General features: G+C 36.3%; 1 protein-coding gene across 1 annotated transcript; it reads left to right on the top strand.

Annotated features, from left to right (window-relative positions):
• Positions 1–18,868: 18,868 nt before the first annotated feature.
• On the top strand, positions 18,869–22,728 carry LOC131876615 (uncharacterized). The gene is made up of 6 exons (XM_059222054.1): positions 18,869–19,325; positions 19,491–19,688; positions 19,956–20,201; positions 20,286–20,479; positions 20,765–22,318; positions 22,651–22,728. Exons 1-6 carry the CDS (start codon positions 18,869–18,871, stop codon positions 22,726–22,728), a joined length of 2,727 nt encoding a protein of 908 aa, XP_059078037.1.
• The last annotated feature ends 424 nt before the right edge of the window (positions 22,729–23,152 follow it).

Below are 23,152 nucleotides of genomic sequence, written 5' to 3'. Positions count from 1 at the left end.
AAGTAAGTTGTTGGAACAAGGATTAATTGTGGGTTCTACCTATTTGTTCTAGTGTAAGTATTGTATATTAAATGTTTGATGGATTTCCATTTCTTAGTACTTACAAAGGTTCTTGACTACTAGAATTCTCCTAGTAGCTAGCATTTTTTTTATAATCCTTAGTGGGTATAGTAAATAAAGGAAAATTAAAGAATAAATATTTATATTACAAGTGACATATTTGTTAGAAGTTCTAAAAAAAAATGCTTCAAGAAAATACTATCTAGCATTGTAGCCTAACTAGTGATAATTTTGGAAGACTTGACACAAAACAAGGCTAAGCTCTATTAATAAAACTCTTTGATATTCAATATAAATCATCTCAATGTAGTAGGAATATGATTGAAGAATAGTCAAACAAACTAATTTAATTAGAAGGAAACCTTTCATATTTAACCCCAAATAGTTTGTGAATAGAAGATAGTAACTAAAGCACAACTAATATAATACAAACTTGTAAAAAAAAAATTGAGAAGAACCCAAGGCAATTAAATATCTTTCATATAACACTAAAATTATTGAAGTAGATCATAATTGATCTCTACCCCACATAGGATTCTAGCATGCCCATCCATATACACATATATAAATGGGCATAAATATAATTTACCCATTTTTTTACGTACAACAGTTAGATACTAAAGGTTACACTACCCATCATAATCAATTATGCATAATTTTTTTTGCACATGTAATCAAAATGAAGGCAAACTATCTTTAAAAAAAATGAGGGAACACTACTCAAGATAAGGAGGAATGACAACAAATGCGGGTGTGATGGAACCCCATTCATAAAACCCTAGAAAAGTGAAGATAATCCAATAACGTGTTAATATTATGATTCATGACATCATGAAGGAAAAATTCACATGAGTATTTTCCCTTTAAGAACCCTAAGAGGAAGCAATAAATCTTCATAAACTTACAATGATTTGAGTCTAAAAAATAGCATAATTTAATATTGAATCTAACTAGGAATCTTACATTATTTAGATAGTTTTAAAACTCAATTTCTTATAAAACAAAATTGATATAAAATGGTTCAACTCAAAAATTGATTTATAATAAATGTACAACAAACCATGAAGTAAATAGATAGTTATGAATTATGTATAAATAAATCAACTTAAAGTTGGCTAAAAAGATTAGACAAGTTTTATGATACAACTTTCTACATTAATCAAAAGTAAACATAATTAATTATTATTGTATCCTACATTATTTTAAAAAATCTTTTAATTGTTTCCTTCTATTAGATTTAAATAATTATATTTTTTTAGTTTATTTCTTTTTATTTAATCATGCAATTAAAATATAAATGATAACACATAACAAATATTTATCAACATAAATTCATGTCACTTAAATGAAATATAAATAAGAGTGTAATCTACTATGAAATACATAGGTAACTAATCACATACTAATAAGATAAAACAATCATTTACCTAACAATTTGAAGAGGCACAAAAATGGGTTCAGTAGGGATCGTTTACCTCCACCATGGAGAGTTGTGAGCTACCATCTTATCATATATTTCACTTTGGAAGGGAGACAGTTCATGGCTATCACTTCCCCCTCCTAAAACATTTGAAGCACCACAAACTAGTAAGTTAACCATCATTTCTTTTCTCTTCTATGGGTAAATATGTAGTTGAGGGGGTTTATCGTCCATTGCATTAGGGTTTAATATGTGCTATTTACAGCTTTTGTTTGGAGAATATGCTTGTTGTTAACCCTACCCTGCCCCACAATTTCCCAATTGACCAAGATCAAAAACCTCCACTACTATGCAAATCCAAAAAAAGAATTGCATTAAAGGATAACATGTCATCCTCTTCGCATGTTGTTTCTTTATGCAAAGCCCTACTCTTATCTTTCAACAAACAAAATCCTAATCTTGGTTGTGATACCCGCCCTAGTTATTGACATTGGCCCAAAACTTACCATGGACAAGGGCAAGAAACCATTGATGAACTTTGGAAGCGTTATCCCTAAGTCTATCAACAGCAAAGGTAAAGCGCTTTGTATGTTCCTAGAGAACAACCTTGATGTTTCCCCCTCTATTGCTATCGACATATATGATAGTGAACTAGCCAAGGACAGTGGAACTAATTCCTCTGGGGAGAGTAGGTCTACTAGGCTTTCTAAACTGACTATGGTTGCAAAGATTGTGGAGGTCATTGATAAAACCCCCCTTGAGGAGATAATTAAAGAGAAATCAGAAGAATCAACCTTTCATGGTATTGATTTTGAGAGTAGTGAGGATACCCAAGACAAACCTCTGAATCTGATCCCAAAAGACTCACTCTCTCATTCCCCCTAGTAGAAACTTAGCTCAATGAATCTTTGGAAGGGATAAACATAATAAAATATTACGGTGATGAAGAAGACAAAGAGGTTGGCAAAGGCTCTAGTGAACTCCACAAATGGCAAGTGATGGCCGCAAAGATTGAGGATCTCAATGTCAAGGTTGAGAACCTAGAAACATGACAAAATTTCTTGCATTGTGAAAGAAATAGGGAATTGATCAAACTGTTGGAGAGTGGTATAGAGAACCTAATCAAAATCAATAGAGGCCTAATGTAGAAGTGTGTGATGGAGGTTGTGACTGTGACGAAGAAAATTAACTATAAAAAGAAAAGGAAATCTCCTACAAAGATGAAAGATGGATAGACAAAGGGAAAGATGAACAGTAATTTACTCCCTTATGAGAAGTTGAATGATATGTTGTATATTTGGGGCTATATCTCTTAATTCCCCCTAATATTTTCCTTTTTCCATCTTTCGTGTCACCTGTTTTCAGTTTGAAGCTTTAGAACTTTTATGTTTTTATCCATGTTATGTAAACTCTTTTAAACTCTGTGATGTTGGGTGGGCTTGATCTTCGTGCCCTAGTTCTATTTTTTGATGGATTATTTTTGCTTTAGATGTGTAATAGGTTGGGGCCCTTCCCCACTTAACTTAATAAAAAATAATATTTTTAGAAGATTTGATCCTTAACTAAGGAGAAACAAAAAATTGTATTAAGTTTTATATTGCCTAATTATAGTACTTAGATGTGATGTGAAAAAATATACCAATAAATTCCATGCCATTTTCTATTACCAAACTTATTAAACTCGTACATTAAAGTATAGTACACAATGATATTGTAGGTATCCTCTTTCCATGAATTTAGGGATACTGATTTTTATTGTAATTATTTTCCTCAATATTAGCTAAGTGTGAGCATCCAAAATATTCAAAATTTGGATTAACTGGATAAATCATCAAATACTTCATCATGTAAAGATATATTTATAGTATAATTAGTTATTCCATATTAATCTATTCTACCTAAAGATTATAATGTTAGGCTTTCAATTTTATTACATGCAATAACTACTTCATCAAAATGAAAAAATCTATATTAGATTATATTGACTTTTAGTATTCAATAAGCACACTATGAATATATACTACCCATATATTATGATATTACGTCATTTTTAATGCAACATTGAGACAATAAGTTAATTTTCATATAAAATTCAATGACTTGGTTGTATATAGACCCCACACAAGTTAAATAAGGATGAAACTTGGTGTGAGTCTTCAAATATTAAGAAATTTAAAGAGTTGTAAAAGAAGCATTTGAATAAGAAGCTAGTGCTTTAATATATTTCATACATGGCTCATGAATTTTAAAATTATAATCAAATCTAAAATAACAACCATGTAAAATAATAAGCACTAATGGGAGAAATTAGGATGCTTCCATCAATCACAGTGGTGTGACATTTACAAGATAAGAACAATGCAAAATATAAGGCACCAAAAAAAAATATCAATTAACATAATTGGTCGTAAGTCTCAACAAATTTTGTAAGTAAAAATATGATATGAAGACATCCAACAAATCATATATAAATAGATTTGGTATGAAGACTATTATATCCAAATAAGTAAACTTCCATACAAAATATGAATGAAATTGAATTGTTTTACAAAACATCTCATGAAACTTGCACCTACAACAAAAACATGCAATCTATTTCTAGCCAAATGTTTAAAAGAAGTTCAAGCATAAAGATACCTAAAAATTATTGGATGATATTTCTCCAAGAATATAGATCATGTGGAATCCGATGAAATTGAAATAAGTATCAAACATATTTATTGAAATGACTCTGAAAAAAGACTTAAACAACATAAAAAATATTCAATAGATTTTCAATAGTGTAAATGAGTTTGTCTTTATGTTTGGTACATATGTAGTTTGTTTCTCATTTGGATTATTAGAATATGTATTCATATTAAGACCTCTATGAATTTAATAACTGTAGGTTTCATAAGTTTAGGTTTTTAAAAAGAAAAAAAATACCAAATCTATTTTAAATCTTTTAATAATCTGTAAGATGTGTCATGTACAAATCATGTATTTCATCATTTCTTTCATAATATACGTCACTTGATTTTTCTCAAATATATTTACTTTTTGAAGTGGCTATATCAAATATTGGCTTACTATGAGCCACTTAAATTATAATAAATTTTATTCCATGAATAGATTTAGCATATTGATGTAAAATAGAAGGAACAACTATGCATTGTTCAATCCATGACCTCCAAGTAATGTGAGATCATATCACATGACATAAAATAAATAATTCCTTTAAAATATCCAACTACAAGATATTTAATCATATAGCCAATGTATTAGCATGGCATTAATGATCTTCAAAGAAACCCTGGAATGTGCATATTCTTGTTCACTAATATAATTAGTAAATAATTATTCTTTTGAATAAACATTATATTGGCGTGTAAGATAAATGATGAAATAAATAGAGGGTGAACTTTTATACTTCCCTAATATATGTAATGGACCATAGTGGCCACTTTTTTGGATTGCATCTTTAGAGAATTATGATCAATGGTTTAATATAAGATAAATATATATCTTTAAGATCAATATTTCACATAAAATTATATTATATTTCTTATTCATATTATCATTGTTATCTTTTCTATCATATATCTCAATAGTATGTGAATGATTTGGAATATATAAATTAATTATCCAATATTAAGGGTAGAATTGATGGATTTATGTTATCATCAATCCTAACAATTCTAGTAATTTACTATTATCAATAAGATCTCGTACCACATATTCAAAAGTGAAGCAATATTATGTCTAATGTCCTTAAACTCTATTATAATTAAAAAATTGACCATCATATGACTTAATATGTGATTCATATGTATATCTAATGGATGAATTCCCATAGTTGTTGATTGGTTATAGTTGTTGTGGCGGTTGGTGACAACTACTTCTATTTTCTCATGCATAAACATTGTTCCATGTTGATCAAATAGATTATATCAAGTATTCACTCCTTCATGAATATGAGTTAATGCAATTTTAGATTAGGAATTAAAAAAAGTGAATAACCTCATCTCTTGATTATTGAAGCTTATTGAACTTCCTAGGAGTACTTTGTTTGAAATAAAGAAAAAAAGTACTACCCAATTGATTCAAACCAGTTTAGAAAAACAAATAAAATGGGTATGTTAAAATTTTGTAGATCCATGTGTAATGAAAGGATGTTTTTTATTAGTAAAGTAGCATTAACTAGGGCACTGACCCTTAACATAGTAAAAAAATATCAACATAAGACAAGCAACATCAAGAGATATGATGTTTGCAACAAGAACAACATCCCAAAGGCAGTTAGAAACAAACACAATCAGACAAGCAAGGAATCTTATCCAACTGGAGAACAAAGAAGACCCCAATCAAAGGGAGGGAGGGACACCCAAACCCCAACGAGGGGGGTTTGGGGCAAGGGAGAAGAGTTCCCCTTCCATCTGCGAGCAACCACAGTCTAGGCGATACTATCATTAGGTCCATCAAAAGAGAGATCAATCAGAAGGGACCCCATAGGGTTACAATCAGTGGTGTCAACAGAGTGTTGCAACATAACAACAGGGGGTTGTTGAAGAGAAACAACAGGTTGTGATGAAACAGTAGCAGAAGCAAATCCAACAGCATAAGAGTGTGGTTGTAGAACAGAACAAGCAGGAGTGGGGACCTCAAGAAATGAGGCCACGAAAGGAGCAACAGGAGCATCACTAATCGTGAGGGGCATGACATTGACATCATCCTCATGACAGGAGCCAACACACGCAGAGTCAAGAGCATTGATTGTTAAGTGATCAGCAGTAGCATTCTTCCACCAGGTAGAGACACCTTTATGTAATGAAATAGAGTAGTCTGAAGCAATATGACTTGTAGAAAAGCATCTCCTACAGTGGAAGGAGAGGCCTTCAAAATATAGCAATTGTGACCAAGGCCTATCCCCCACCATAAGAATCATATCTCCTAGGAGAGGAGAGGAGATGTCAATGTCCACAAGAATGTGAGCAAAGGTAGTGTGGCCCATTGAGGACGTAGCTTCACTGACCTTCAAGAAATGGCTAATAGAGTTACCGATAGCCTCATAACAAGAGTTCTCCCAAAAATGAAGAGGGAGATTGATGAGGTGGACCCAAACTAGACACACATTAAGTGGTTCAGTGAGAGGGTTAAAAGAAGTTGTCCAAGGCTTAATAGAGAGGGAGTGCACTCCCCAAGCCCATAGTATGCCCAAAACCAAATCCCGATCAATGGAAGAAGTAAAGGAAGTGACAAAAAATCCTTAGGCACAGGTGAAAAGCTCAATATTGTGAGCCACCAAAGGTCGCCAAGAGTCACTTACCCAGCGATGAGGGTCTGGTAGAGAAGGCCATAGCCCAGAGAATCTGCACACAAGAGCATAGTGTTGGTAGAACCCAATGTTGTCCACAACATCCTATCCACAAACCACGATAGGGGAGTATTTGGCACAGGCAAGAGGACAAACCCCCTTCAAGGGTTGGGCAGAAGATCTAGCCACATGAGCAAAGCTACACTTGCCAGCAAGTTTGGGCATAGAACCAACAGCATTCGGCTAAGAAGCATCACTAGAAGCCAAAGAGTCGACAATAGGAGGACCCTCAGCTAGAGAACCAGGGGGCATGGGTGTTGCCCGAGCAAATCCCCATGGGGAACATGGGGAGCCGCAACAACAACCACCCAAGGAGCATAAGACCAAACAGCAACAATGGCATCGAACATACAGTGGGTCACAGGAGCAGAAGCCCTCCCCCGCGAGGAGGAAGGAGGGGAAGTCAAAGGATGAGGGAACGCCATAGACATCCACAATAGAAACCATCGTCAAACTAGAGGTACTGACAACAACATTCAAATGGAGAGAAGCGGGAGAGTCATTGGAGAGAAGCGGGAGAGTCGTTGGAGAGAAGCGGGAGAGCCATCTCAAAAATTAACAAATTAACAAATTACATAGTGAAAGGATGTTAAAGTGCTTGAATTCAATCATATATTCACCAATCTAAGAAGGATTGAAGTCAAGAGAACCCGAATCCTCAGTAGTACATGCATTTTTAATAGGAGGGCATTGTTGGAAAAATTATGAGCCCATCATGAAGCTACAAACTTCAAGGAATAGACCAAGAAACTGTCCAACCATGAGAGAATGTTGCAACTTGAGCAATGATGAAAATTGAGATTGAACTGAAGAACTTGACAAGAACTTATTATGAATTTGATATGTTACAATGTGTAAATGAGCTTGATTATATAGGCAAGTGAGGAGGGAGTAGTTTTGGATTAAGGCAAAAATAGGTTTTGAAGGGGCCCTAAAACCCTTTACAAAGAAGGACGGTTTGGACTTAACAAGTTATTAAGCCAAAACAAATCACTATAAATAAACCGCCCCATATAAACATATTCAGAAAAACATCAATGGGGTAGAGACAAAACTGATCTCAAAGGGGACACAAAGAGGGTTTAACCAATAGGCACCCACAACCTGAACAAAAGCTGCACAAAAAACCATCAAGCAACCAAAACCAAAGAATGGGCCAGAGAAAACTCCAGCCCAATCACCCATAGCCAAGGACCCTAAAGATTTACCTTTAGTACTGTCCTTTTGGGAATGAAGAGTCATGTCAAAAGAAGGCGTAGGCGTCTTAGATTTCTTTCCCTTAACATTAATATATCCCTCTTCCACCTTAATATATGCATCAAACCAATCCAATGAACCCAACATTGAACCACCAAAGAGCTAAGAAGGACCACTAGGATCACCCCCGTTCTCAGAAGTGCAGATACTCCCTCCAGGTAAAGCATCATCATGAATGCTACCAAAGTTGACAGCCAAAGCACAATCACCAGACGTAGACACTTGGGGCACAATTCCACCCAAGGAATAAACATGAGGGACATGAGACTGCAGACCAACCTCAATAGCCACACCACCAGAAGCCAGAACAATCAAAGAAGAAACATCAGATTTCTTCTCAACTATGTAATGTTGATTTGAAGCACCCTTCCACCATGAGGTCAGCAAAGTCTTCTTTTCAAACCCACAACGCTCAGCCGCATGACCCGTTTTGAAACATCTTCGACACCTAAAGGGTATTGAACTACCTTATGAAAAAATTAAATGCATAAAGGGAGTAGTTAGAACTACCTTATGACAAAATTAAATGCACAAAGCTGACTCATCTCTATCTAGAATGACACCTTATATAGCTAATATGAACAATATTAAATGATTGTTTCATGTGACAACTAAGTTATCCTAAGTAAACTTAACATGCATGAATAGGTGCTAACCAATAACTACTTAGGATGATATCCTTATTCACACCAACACCCCCCCTTAAGTACAATTTATGGAGAAAAAATATTATGCAAGACTAATTATGAAGATGCAATATATGGGTCTCAGCAACTAGGCCATGTTAGGCACCCATGCACAACAAATCATGTAACTAATTTCTTACAAAGGGAGAAATGGAGAAAACCCTGTGCAACAAAACTCCTCTCCAAAAATGAGATATGCAAGATATATACAAGTGAAGGACGAGAGATGTATGTAGGCTGATAGTCCTAAAAATGACTGTGCAAAAATTTTTTCGTGCTTTAGTAAAAACATTGGTCATTCTGGATTAATTTTTCTCTCTGCCATGTGTTTCAAGCTTAGGGTTTAGGGTTCCATTTATTTTGATTAAGTCTAGCAACTAATCCCCTTAAGCTTGTTATAATTCTTCATTACCTTTTTCACTTAAGGTTGAGGGTCATATTCATTGTCGAGAAGGGGCCATGTTTCTTGTCCTAGGCATTTTAATTTTCTATGTCGGGCCCTTATTGTTTTTTCCTAAGTCAGAATATTAATATTTCTTGTGGATGGGCCCCCGTTTAATATTTTTGCCTGTGCCTGGTTAATTTTCCTAAGTCCGACATTAATTTTTTTGTCGGTGTCTTTGTTTAACAGTCAAGTTACTAAAAAATCTTAATATCTGCACGTGTTTTAATGAACAAAGATCTTTTAATCTTAGTCAAAAAGATGCTCGATTGTTAGGTGGTTAATACTGGCGGACACTATGGCCTAGAAATAAAGCTCGAATAGATCCAACAGCTCTCGTAACCCCGTGGTCAAAGATTCTCAGAGGTTATGGATCGCGGCATCAAGAGATGATGCCACATGTCCAAGGCGGGCCAAGGTAAGCCGAAAGGTGGGGGCCACTGATAGAGGTGAGGTGGAGGGTGAGTTGGAGGTGTCGCATCATACCTTTGATGGGTCCGCTTGCCACATGTGATGGTCAGTGTCAGATTGACCAATGTTGTTCGTGCGATTTGCCAATAGCGAATTAATCAACAGTGGAGATTCAAACTTAATTCAAATGCAGTTTCGAGTCATTTCTTCAATCGCGCGAGCAATAATGGCGGATGAAACGGTGATGGTTCACTCCAGATCAGAAATAAAAGCATTTTCAAAGCCATTTCTGACTTACAACGCAATTCAAAGGTGATCAAAATGTAATTCCTTAGCAGAAGAAGATCGGTACAAGTCCTCACGGTGCAGAATTGGGTTTCATCTGGTGCATACAATATTGTAAGTAGCTAAATCCTTCTTATGTGTTTTTAGAGCTAATGAAAGTGCAGATTGTATGAAATTGTAGTGAAAGGATTGTGAATTGCTCTAGGGTTTTAAAATTTGGTAAAAAGGGGTGAAAATTCGCACTCTTTTGTGTTGAAATTGATAGTCTTGTGTTAAACCCTAGTTTCTATTTTCCTTCTATGGGTAATTCTAAGAAGCCCTAGTCAAGTAGGATGGCTCCCCTAAGAAACCACTCAGGACAGACAGAGTATTTGAAGAGGAATATTTTTGATGATTTTCTTGATCAATTGAAGCCCTCGACAAATGATAAATATCAAGGGCAGAGACTTGTACAAGGCAAAATCCTAGGAGAAGGGTTAACTGATAAAGCATATAATATCGCAGATGCTAGGGTACCAATGACTGGGGTGGAGATGTTTAAGTTGTGGTATGGACAGAGAAATTTGCAATCCCTATCTTCAAGTGCCTGGCAATACGACTTGGGTCGGTTAGTGGTGCCAAATGTATTCATGGATGTCCACCTCCTCAAAGTTGTTGCAAACAAATATGACCCTGTTACTAGAGTTATAAGGGGGAATGAGGGAGAAATTTTGTTGATAATCAAGAGGGGGGAATTTCAAGAGATTTTTTATTTATATGAACCTTTTGCTACCTTGGTTCAGATAGATTTGAATGAACTGAAGGCAAAATATTACAGGATGAAGGGTTTTATTAGAGATAGCTTCCTTCCAGCTCATTTGGCAAAAGAAAGAGATACAACTTATCATATTGGCCCTAGTTCAGAAGAGCATTTTCCTATTGGTTCTTTTTCCAAATATTTGCAGGTCACTTTCTTTTCTTTGTGCCAAATTTTAGGTTTCAACCCTATTACAGTCATGCCACCTGATTTTATGTATATGCTATACAAATTCAACATCCAGATTTTACAGTAGTTTTTTACTTTGCCCCGTACCTTGAAGAGAAGATTCATGAGGGGTTGAAAGATTCAAGAATGGTGCATTTAGCACTCATTTCTATTGGTATGCATTGTTAATGCACATGTTCTTATATAGAAATGCAAATTATTCTGAGGGTACTATGAATCTCAAGAGAACAATTGACAATATTGAGGTGTCGGTGCAGCTTTGGAGTATGGACATGTCCTGAGATAGGCAGGAAGCTAGTTTTGTGAGGTTTGATAATAGTTTTGCTTCTAGATTGAGGCACAGATTAATAGTGAATCCACCAAGGATTCCCATGCAGCTACATGATTTTGTAAGACCAAAGGAAAGGTTGCCACTTTTGAAAACTGAGCACAACTGGGGGGATATTATCCCTTATCCTGTTAGTACAATTATCAAAATTTATGGTTTCCCTGGCCAACCACATGTATTACCTTTTCATGTTCCTTTGAGGCTGGGTTTTGCTGAAGTACTATGGCAAATAGGTTGCATACATGATAAGGAGATGAAGGGTAGAGGCAAAGCGACTATTTTCCCTGATTATATTGTCATTCCATACTTTGTGATTTTAAAAGGAGGATATGTGCATTTTGACAAGATTTTTGCACCATATCATTTAGGGGTTACCACAATCAGACATAGTGACCCAGAGGGGTTCTAAAATATTTTCAGGGCAAGAATAAAAGGAAGCCTATTGCCCCATGAGCACAATTTCCATAAGGATATAATAAGAAATGAATTTTATTTCATGACTCGGGATTGGAGGAAGGAGAAATGGATAGCTTTTAGGAAGCTATGGGCTATAGTGCAGAAAATGGATCCTAGCTATGATCCAGTAAAAAACTTCACTCCATTTTGTGCCAAAGTTGATTTTGTCATGAACAATTTTGATGAGCTAATTCTTGCATTAAAGGAAAAAAGAACTAGACTTGAGGAAATCCACGGGCAGCAAGTTGAGAGAAGAAATGTATAGTAGCCTACACCCATCGCACCAAAAGAAGCAACCTTGATTCATCAGATGAGAATGAAACAGCCAGGTTCACCTCCTCCTCCACCTCATAGAACATATGGGCTAGTAGAAGGTAGACCTAGCTATGTGCCTCCTCCAAAGGGTGGTGTTGTAATAAAAAGGGTAAGAGAAGAAACAAGTAGTAAAGAGGAGAGTAGCAATGATAGTGGAAGGTTGGTAAGAAGAAAAGGAAAAAAAATAATGAAGATAGAGCCACCCCAAATAACACAAGTAAAACCTTTTAAAGGGGTCAAGATCATTGATCTTGAAGAATCAGACAAGAGTCTTTCACCATCACATGTGCCTTTTTCACCTCCAAGGCAGGTTGAGGAACAAAGAGTGGAGTAGCACATGGAAGAGAAACAAGAGGGGGATACCATTGTAGTGACAAATGCAGATATGCAGATTGGTATTCCTCCTGTGCCAACATCTTTATAATTGGACCTCACTCCTTTAGAAATTTAGGGAAGATCCTTTAAAGATGCAAGGAATGAGGCATGTGATATATTTCTTGAGGATGAAGCCTTTGTAAAAAGCCTGGCCTTCCTACAATTTGTATGGAAAATGAAGATAGAGGAATACAAGAGGAGAAGTGCTGAGAGAAAGGCCCAAAGGCCGGATAGGTCTGATTAAGAAAATCAGGATGAGGTCAAGAATTAAATGATGGAAGAATTCAAAGGAATTACTGTAGATGAAGGCAGGATGATCATAAATCAGGTCAGAGTCTTAATTTTGCCAGAATGGGATATAGCTGATGCAATGTCTTTTGATGCAATATGGTCACTAGAACAAAGGCCTAGAAGGCCTAATATCAATGATATAAATCCAAACTCTATGGGGAGCCTCATTATAAAAAGAGCCTCTGATACATCAAATGTTGAGGCCTCAAAGTTAGCTGTTGATGTGGCCAAATTGGCCCATGAAACTTTAAAGAGGGAGGCTATGGAAAAAGAGGAACTAATGAAGAAGTTTGAATAGCTTTTCAATGATTATAATGTAGTTCAACAGAGGTGTGGGGAGCTGCAAAATAAAGTTCAACTTCTTGAGCAGAGACAGATAGGAGCATCTTCTTCAGCTCCTACAATTGCATCAGTCTCGTCAACATCTAGGTCTCCACCTGTCTCACATGTAGATGCAGTGGTTCAGTTTGATAGTGAGACTGATATTCCAAGCACACCATTAGTGCCATATGTTGATGAAGAGCCTGAACCCACTAGATCAACTAACTCAACAAGAGCCCAAATTTTGGAGAAAGTCAATGAGTTGTAAAATAAGCTAAAGGAGTCTGCCTTCAAGAAGAGAGAGATAGTTAGCTCAGTGCTTACTCATTTGAATGAGAAGGTGGACAATAGATTAAATAGCATTCATTCTTTATATTCTTTATTGTTTAAAGTTATTCAAAGTTTTGACAAGGAAGTGGCAATCCCTTTGTTTAAAAAATGGTTACAAAGGGGAAATGAACTTAGAATAATGTCAATGGCCTCCAAATACCATGTTGAGAGGCCACCTACACTTCAGTCAACCTATTTGTTGGTAAAATCAATGCATAAAGCTCAAATGCTGCCAGAAAATATAGAAAGAAAGATAAGGGAGTTAATGAGAAGTTTCAGTGAGTTGAACGAAACACTTCTGCCAGGTATTGAAGATGAAAGTGGGGAAATTAAGCCTTTACAATTTTGGAAAGAAAAGGAAAAAAGAGTCATCGACACTCAAGTGGACTTGATTTGTGAGGAGTGAGATACTGGAATGTTGGAGGACAGCATGGGCAAGATAATATGTACAAGAACATTCTTTGAATCTTTTGAAAGAGAGCTGAATGAAGTGGCAGTTAAGTATACTCCATACAGAGTAAAAGTTGATGAGATTATGAATTTCAAATGGCCATCAGATGAAGAATATGGTGAATGGAGTAATACTTACTTAAAGGAGGAGTAAAAACTGCAAATAGTTAGTTAGTTAATTGTTTGATGTAACAGTCTGGCAGGCGGTTTTGTCTCCTTGCAACAGTTACTTTTTATACATGGGCAACAATAGGGTGGGCCCATCTCAGATCTTCATCGACAACAACAAAAGGGGATAAAGTGCATAAAGTGTCAAGATGAATCAGTTGCAGATATTTGGTGTTGGTTGTGACATTCTTTAAGGGGAATATTTTGTAACAGAATCATGGGTAACCGGTCATTTTTGAATGGCAAGTATCTCCTCTGGCCCGTAGCTTGTTTTCTCCCTTATTTTCAATAAAAGGGAATTCAAGTCCAAGAGAGAGGGGTTCCAAAATTGATCTTTGTACTTAGTTTATCTAAAATTTCAGAGTCATAGGTTCCTGTAGCAATTTTTAGGTGGGAGTGAGCAAATTGTAAAGATTTTGCAGAGCAATATATAAGAGTCTTGTGTCAAGCTTCTTGTAGGTTCTTGAAGGAGTTATATGTAAATTGTTTTATGACAAAAATGGCAAAATTATTTCAATAGAAATATAATTCTGATCTATTTCTCTCCATTGTACAATTATATCATCTTTTGAATGAAATATAATCAAGGATTTATTTCATTCGGTGCATTGTTGTGATGTATGTAATTGTTTGTTTATGTGTTTATCTAAGGGATCAATTAAATGCTAAAATAAAATTGTAGAGTGATAGGGTTTGTTCAGGGATTTGAAAGAAGTCTGGGTTAGAGTTGCAGATAAGAAATATTGTAAGGCAATATTACCTTAGATCCAAATGCTATTAGATTAATTTTGTTATAATTCATTCTATGTCTTTTGATTTCAAGCACCCAATGGAATAAGGCATTGATCCTAGCTTGTCATAAGTCTTTACAGTCATTTTTATGCTTCGTTCATCTGTATTTGTTACAAACTATTGATTATCAGAATACTTTTCAGTTTATGTATGTCATTTCATGTTTTATCCACCTCATGCTCCAATAGGTTGAAGATCACTAAAGAACTTGAGCATTCTCCCTCTTTGTTGAGTCTTCATATGAGATTATCTATTAAGTTTTGGTGTAATTTGTGAGTATGGCACCGAAATTATAAATTCACCATGGGATCACCCTCTCGGGTCTTGCAGAGCCCAAAGTGTAGGAGGATTTGCAAAATCCTTGTCATAGTTGGTCCAAGGTCTTGAAGATATTTATAGTTGGATTCGGCTTCTCCATAGATGATCTGAAGAATCAACTTGGTTCCTACCCTCTACAATGTAAACCCTTTGGGGAACCAACAGAGGCCTCAACATCAATACCCCCTAAGAACTAAATTCATCATGAGAATCCAATTAATAGCCCCCACAGGAGGGAAAGTGAGAGACTATGTAGCCCCCCCATAATGAGTAATCGCCTGCAAGAGTGGTAAGTGTTTGAAGGAAAAACATGATCCAATGCTTATAAATGACTTCTCTCTCCTTAGGAAGAAACAAAACCATATATAGATGTAGGGATGCTTCCCATTTTGAATATGTAATGAAAGAGGGAAGCATGAAGAATGAAGATAATGTCTCTGAAAACTACTCGTGTGTCTCCTTGTCCATGAAAGATGATGATGCCACAATCCATTCAAGAACATGCCCCAAAAAATAATAAAATGACAAGTTGAAACGATAAGGCAACTCATATAGAACAATCGCCAAAGATGAATCTATTGAAATGTGTCCTTCAATCAAATGTGAAAGACAATGATAGTCTTGTTGATCATGAATGATGAAAGTCTCAATCAATGACTCTGAAGAAGAAATCAACAAGTCTGAAGGTGGTTCAACTATCTATGAAGAAGAATCGGGAACCTTTGAAGTAACCTCGATTGAAGTATCAAAACCTCCAAATGATCACAATCATGGGGTGTCTTTGTTGAAGAATGAAGAGGTACAAAAGGATCCTCTGGAAAGGATTAAGTAGTTGAATCTCCATATAACTCCCAAATGTGAGTCCAAAGAGAATGAGGACAATCAAAATCAACACAAGACCCTAGGATGTCATCATCAACATGCATGGTAATAATACCTAAGACTTGAACCCTATTGCATTTCCAATAAATTTTTTGATGAGGTGTGTTAGGGAGAGGAACGAGATTATACAAATATGGAAATAAATGAATCTCATGTAGATGGGTAAGATGTAATCTCGCTATTGTCGATAGTTCTCTCTCTTCAAGATTATCAAACAAGAATGAAATGTGGAACCCATTGAAAACTAGTACAATGTAGAGATAGAACTAAACCTCCAAATATGATGTGAGACTAAAAAATATCACAAGTCAAAAAAATGGCAACCTAGTTTTTCGAGAAGGGCTAGTATGTGGTGCTTGCAAGAGAGGTTGATGACAATTGATCGGAGTTGTAAGTCATCGATACCAAATCGCTCCACCAATTATGATGTTGTCACTTGCACTCCACATATTGTTATACTTTTTATCAAAATATTGTTTTATTTATAATTTATATCCAAATTATTATTTAGTTAGGCTTTTACATGAATAAATTTCATTCTGAACTCTTTTGATGGAATATTTTAATACCTTAATTGCTTGAATAATATCTAATTTTTGTATGTCAACTTCTTTTTCTTAATCTTTTTGGTATGATTTTTTTCCTTTTAATCAAGAAAAACAATGTTTTTTTGTGAGGTTATATTAAATTTATATGTCACAATAGTTTGATCCTTCTTAAAGCTATAATTCTATATATTTGTAAAAATTTATCTATATTATTATTGTATATTACTTATGACTTTAATGTGTTTACTATGTTGAATATAATCAACAAATAGAACCTTTACATAAAGGCCACATAGAAAGGAATAGTTAATCTCATGTGTAGAAAGAGATTATTTACAAACATAATAAAAAATGACTTTTTTTTTTTGGTATACTGAGTTTGTATGTCACAATAGTTTGATTCTTCTTAAAGCTATAATCTTATATATTGATAACAATTTATCTATTATTATTATAACTTTAATATTTTTACTATATTGAATATAGTCAACAAAGAGAACCTTTACATAAGCCCAAATAGAAATGAATAGTTAATCTCATGTCTAAAGAGATTTGTACAAAGATGATAAAAAATAATTTTATCTTTTTACATTTAGTTTTAATTTTTATATGTAGAAATAAAAAAATAAAAAATCTTAATATCTTTAATTTTTGCTTTCATGTTCTATGTTTGAGGATGGGGTGTTGGTTGTCAAAATTTGTGTCTTAACTTCCCCTAAATTCTCCCTGCCAAAATTCTGTAACATTCGATCTCCGTTTGGTTTGTGGCGTCAAAATTTGGTCAGGGATTATGGAGATTTTGGTTGCTCTGTAGTAACTATGGATTCTCCCCTGTTCTTTCATATGAAATCCATTTGTTTTGGGTCGGGGGATATTGAATCTCCTTTTGATGAGAATGTGGAAACTTTTGCCTAGAATAAAGATCAATTTGTTGGGGATGCCACTATTCCTCCTTCCCCCGTGAAGAAGACCTTCACTTCTAGGGTTTCAGTAGCAGCTCCTAAAAACTCTATTATTTCCCTGAGGATTGGTCTGTCGAATGCTCCCACTCTAAAAAGTTCTAATGTCACTACAAATACAGGAGTGTATTCTGAGCCTGTGGTTGAGTTGGGTAATATTTTAGGGGCTGAGTCCCGAATCCCTGTTGTTTTGAATAAAACCATGGGTGGGGATATTGCTCCAGATGTGGGTATTTTATTAGATACTGTTTCATGAATCCCAGAGGTTTTGATAGATAGTGACAAACCCGTGGAGGTTGATGTTATTCCAAATGAGCATCTCATTGCTCAGGTACAGGATATTGTTAATACTAATAAGGTATCTCTTGATTCTCATTTAGCTAATAAGGTAGTTTCTTCGATTTCGGTTGATTTGGAGACTTTGGAGAATGATTTGGCTACTTTTCCCACCAATAACTCTTTTGAGCTTCTCAATATGGATAATAATTTGGTGGCTTCAGGTCTTGTGTCTTCCCTCGCTCCCTTGGTCTCAGAAAAGGAGGAGGTTAGGGTAGATAAGGCACTTGTGGAGTTCACTCCTGGACTTCCTTTGGTTCAAACCCCTCTTATCCCTACTTCACCCTTGTCTACTCCAGGGAAAAGGGGTCGCAAGCCTAAGCATATTAAGACTAAATTAGAAATCGATGCGGGAATTCAATCAACTATTCTTTCCTCTTTGGAGACTTCCAGAAAGAAAAGATCAAAGAAACCCTTTAGTCCACCTCTCACAAGGGCCTTAGCTACTAAACGAAGTCTGCATAAGGTTTTTCAGTTGGATTGGTTTCTCCAGTATCGTTGAATATTTCGAGGGGAGCTAATGCTTCCCCTCAGGCCCAATGAAGATTATATCCTGGAATGTTAGGGGCTTAAACGCCCCTAACAAATGACGCTTGATTAAGTCACAATTAGACTTAATGAAGTGTGATCTAGTGTTGTTACAAGAAACTAAGCTAAATCTGTCTTCGGCTGATAGGTTATTTTCCTCTTGGAAAGTTTGGAATTTTTGCTCATCTCCCTCTTCTGGGGCTTCGGGTGGGTTGGCAGTCCTTTGGAAAGATTGTACTGTACATTTCTCATTAATTGCTTCCTCATCCAATTGGATGCTTGGGCTAGTTAAGAGCAGGTTGTCAAAGTTAAAATTTTGGTTATTTAATGTGTATGGTCCATCAGGGGTTCTAGAAAAAAGAACACTTTGGAATTACTTGGTTTCTCTTGCCACTCCTTTGCGGAATGTTTTTCTGATTTTTGGGGGAGATTTTAGTGCAATTACTAGTATGGATGAAAAGGTTGGGGGAATCATCCCTAATAAGCATGCTATGTCAAAATTTTGCAACTTCATTCACTCCTTGAATTTGGTTGATTGTAAACCTCTTAATGGGTCATTTACATGGACTAATATGCGTAGGGACTTTTGCCAAATTTTGAAAAGACTGGATCATTTTATGGTTTCGGATAATTGGTTCAATTTGGGTCAGGATTTTGTGTCCTCAATTCTCCCCTTTACTGGCTCTGATCATTTCCCTATTCAGTTTTCTATTTTCGAGGATAGGGCTCCTAGAAAGTTACCTTTCAAGTTTGAGCCAATGTGGTTTAGGGACCAATTGTTTTTGCCTTCCTTAAAACATTGGTGGTATTCAACTCCATTTTTTCCTGGGTCGCGGATGTTTCAACTTGTTAAGAAACTGGGCTTTTTAAAGTCAAGGATTAAGGATTGGAATGTGATGCATTTTAAGAATATTTTTGGTGAAAAGGCCAGGATTCAAGAGGAAATTGAGCAGCTTAATGAAAGCATTGTTGCTTCAGGGTTGTCTCTTGCAATATATGATAAGCTAAAGTTGTTGAACCTGCAATTGAGTGAGACCTTGGCTAGGGAAGAATCTTATTAGAGATAGAAGTCTAGGGATCTTTGGCTTTCTGAAGGCGATCGAAATACTAAATTATTTCATTCCTCTTCTAAGCTCAAGAGACTTTGCAATCGAATCTCTTGTATTCACGACTCTAATGGTAATACTCTGATAGATGAGGATGATATAGCCGCTGAAGCTGTAAGGTTCTTTAAGTCTCTTCTTTCAGTGGAGCCAGTGGTGGTTGATGATGAGTTTGTAAATTCGATCCCCCCTTTAGTTTCCCCTGAGGATAATAGGTTGCTTATGGCCCCCTTTTCGTTGGCTGAATTGAAAGAGATAGTCTTTTCCATGCATCCAGAAAAGGCTCCGGGTCTGGATGGATTTACGGCCTTATTCTTTTAGAGATGTTGGGATTTTATTGGAAAAGATTTGTTGTTAGCCTTGGAGGAGTCTAGAAGGAATAGGTCGATCTTAAGAGAAATTAATACTACTCTTATAGCTATTATTCCAAAAGTAGATAATCCTACCTCTTTTTGGGACTTTCATCCAATTGCCTTGTGTAACACCTTATACAAAATCTTTACTAAGGCAATTTCGGTTAGGCTGTCTAAACTCCTTCCTCAGATAATTTCTTTAGAGCAGGGTGGTTTTGTGCCTGGACGGGAAAATCCTGAAGGTGCTATTGTAGTGCATGAAATCCTGCACTCCATATCCCAGCAAAAGGTCCCAGCAATGATTCTTAAACTAGACATGCTTAAAGCCTATGATCATGTTAATTGGCAGTCCCTAGTGGTGGTCTTGTATCGTTTTGGGTTTTCGCATAGTTGGGTCAAGTGGGTCTTTTCATGTATATCCTCTGTTCGCTTTTCAGTTTTGATTAATGGTTCTCCCTCGGGCTTTTTTGCTTCCTCTCGAGGAATTAGGCAAGGAGATCCTCTATCCCCTTTTTTGTTTATTCTTTTGGCAGAAGCATTGAGCAAGGCTATATCTAATGCTACGGCTTCGGGTCTATGGTCAGGTATCAGAGTGGATGGCCTCCCTTCTTCACATTCTCATTGTTTATTTGCTGATGATACACTTATGTTTGGGATGGCTTCTATGAGGGAAGCTCGAGTTATTAAGAAAATTATTTCTGATTATGCTGCCTTTTTTGGTCAAAAGGTTAATAATCAGAAGTCCAAAGTCTTTTTTGTGAATGTCCCCACATTAGTTTGGGACAATCTCGCCCGCTTTTGGAGCTTTCATGTTGGGACCTTTCCCTGTATGTACTTGGGCATCCCTTTCTTTTTGGGTTAGGATAAGACCTCCTTTTGGGATAAAGTAGTCCATTCTATTACCTCCAGAATTACCTCCTAGAATCATAAGTGGCTAACAATGGTTGGTAAGATCCTTCTAATCAAATTAGTGTTGAGTGCCATTCCTACATACTTGATGTCTATCCTGCAGGCGCCTTCTCAAGTCATTAAGAAGATTAAGGTTTCCCTCAAGACGTTCCTTTGGAGTGACAACTTAGGAGGACAAACAAAGATCCCTCTTCTTGCTTGGGATAAAATATGTCATCCCAAGGAGGTGCGGGGTGTGGGTATCCGCGACCTAGTTATTCAGAATGAAGCATTAGGGACAAAATTGATTTGGAAGTTATATGCAAACCCCCAAAGTAAATGGGCTTTCATCATGCTCGCCAAGTATTTAAGGGGAGCACCCAGCGAAAGGATTTTTACTGCAACATCCCTTCCAAAGGGCTCTGCGTTTTGGAAATTTTTGATTTCTTGTAGGGAGGTGATCTTACCACATTTATCTTGGGTGGTCCATAATGGGAAAAAGGCTCATTTTGGGGATGAAGTTTGGAATGGGCATCCTGCTCTCTCAGCTATTCGTGACTGGTCCCCTTTACTAGATATTTTGTCGGATCTTTGGGGACCTTTTGTTGCAGATTATTTCAACATTGTCACCTCAGGTCCATGTTTAGTGGCTAAATGGAAGGATATCCCTCCCCTATCTATTAATAATGATATTATTTTAACTTTTATAGAAGAACTTCGTAAAAGACCTTTACTTTTCCATATGAAGGAGGACTCTTTGGTTTGGGTTAAAAATGCTACAGGTTCCTATTCAGTTAAAGAGGGGTACAATTCTTTGGTTCAGGCCCCCTTGCCATCTTGTTGGCCTACTAAGCTTTTTTGGCATCCTGCTTGTCTTCCAAAGGCAGGGGCTTTTGCTTGGTTGGCAGTCCAAGATAAAGTCCTTACTGGAATGCGGTTGGATAGACTTGGGATTACAACAGTTTTTCCTTGTGTTTTCTGTGGTTATTGTATGGAATCGATGGATCACCTTTTCTTGCTATGTCCTTTTGCCTCTAATTGTTGGTATTGGTTGTTTGATATGTTAGGATGGTCTTCTTCTCTCTGTCCAAATCTACTTTCACAATTTATGTCATGGCCCTTGTTGTTTCCCTCTTCGTTCTATTCATCTCTTTGGGTTGTCGCTCCATCTCTGCTGATTTGGAATCTTTGGCTTGAAAGGAATTCAAGAATCTTCAAACATAAATCCTCATCTTTGACAGTCATAATTGGTAAAGTTCAAGCTTCCATTAGTGAAGTGGTGCTTGCTTTCATTCATAGAAATTTAGATCATCTCAGGTCCTTTTCTCATTGGGATAATTGGGTCACTTGGCGATGGTCTTTACTTCATTTGATGCCTTCTCATGGGGTTATAACAGATGGAGTTTCTTCGACTCTTAAGCGCAAGATGGCTAAATGGAGTCCTCCTCTTTTTCCTTCATTCAAACTTCAGTTTGATGGGGCCTCTAAGGGTAATCCGGGGAGGTCTAGGGTTGGGGTAATTATTTTTCATCACTCCTCAAAGATCATCAAAGCAGTGGGTAAATATATTGGTCATGGCACTAATAATGCGGCTGAGTTCCAGGCCTTATCCTTTGGACTCGATCTTGCTCATTCTTTAAACATTAAGGACATTGTTATTGAAGGTGATTCAATGCTGGTATTTCAAGCAGTTGCTAGAAAAAAGTGCCTCTCTTGGCACTTGCAGTATTTTTTAGAGCACATTCTCCTTCAACTAAATGGCTTTTCCACTTTCTCTATTTCTCACTGTTTTAGATAAATTAATGCTTTCATGGATTTTCTTGTAAACAAGGTTGTTGTTGAGGGTGTTGATCATATAGAACTTGCCCCTTCGGATTTTCCTATCTCTTGCATGAAACTTCTCTCTTAATAAACCTTTCATTTAGAAACTTCCTTCATTCCCTATTTTTGGTGTGGTTGTCCTTTTCTCTATTATATTCCGGATGAGGGACAGGTTATTTGGTGGTGCAGATGGCTCCTTATCTTGTTGTTGTTGTTATGGCTTTTGCTTTGGATTCTTTTATGGATAGGCCTCTCCCTGATTCCTGAGGGTTTTTTCCATCCTTCTCTACTTATTATATGGATGGGCATATGTTTGCTAACTATTCTTGTGTTGTCAGGACTGCTTTTACTTGGTTCCCTTATGGTTGTAGGTTTGTTCTCTGCAGGGCCTTGGAGTCATGCGGTGCATAGACAATTTGGTCCCTTTTGGGTGATGACACTATTTTTGTGGACATGGTGGTCTCATTTTTGGGTGCCATCTTCTTCACTGATTCCTATAAGCTTTTTGCAAGCTTCCTTTATATCTAATGTGATTGATATTGTAATCAAGGGTTGTATCTGGGTTGCCTATGGGTTTTTGTAATGGGTAAATAGGCTTTTGTTTTTTGAGCAATACTTAAGGGTTTTCTTACTGGTTCTTGCCCTTCAGTGCTCGTTGAACCAGACACCATGTAAAAAAAAAAATATAAAG

This window comes from Cryptomeria japonica, chromosome 6, assembly GCF_030272615.1.
Source record: "Cryptomeria japonica chromosome 6, Sugi_1.0, whole genome shotgun sequence".
In the NCBI taxonomy this organism is placed as follows: Eukaryota; Viridiplantae; Streptophyta; class Pinopsida; order Cupressales; family Cupressaceae; genus Cryptomeria; species Cryptomeria japonica.
This window is presented reverse-complemented; position numbering and strand designations above follow the sequence as displayed.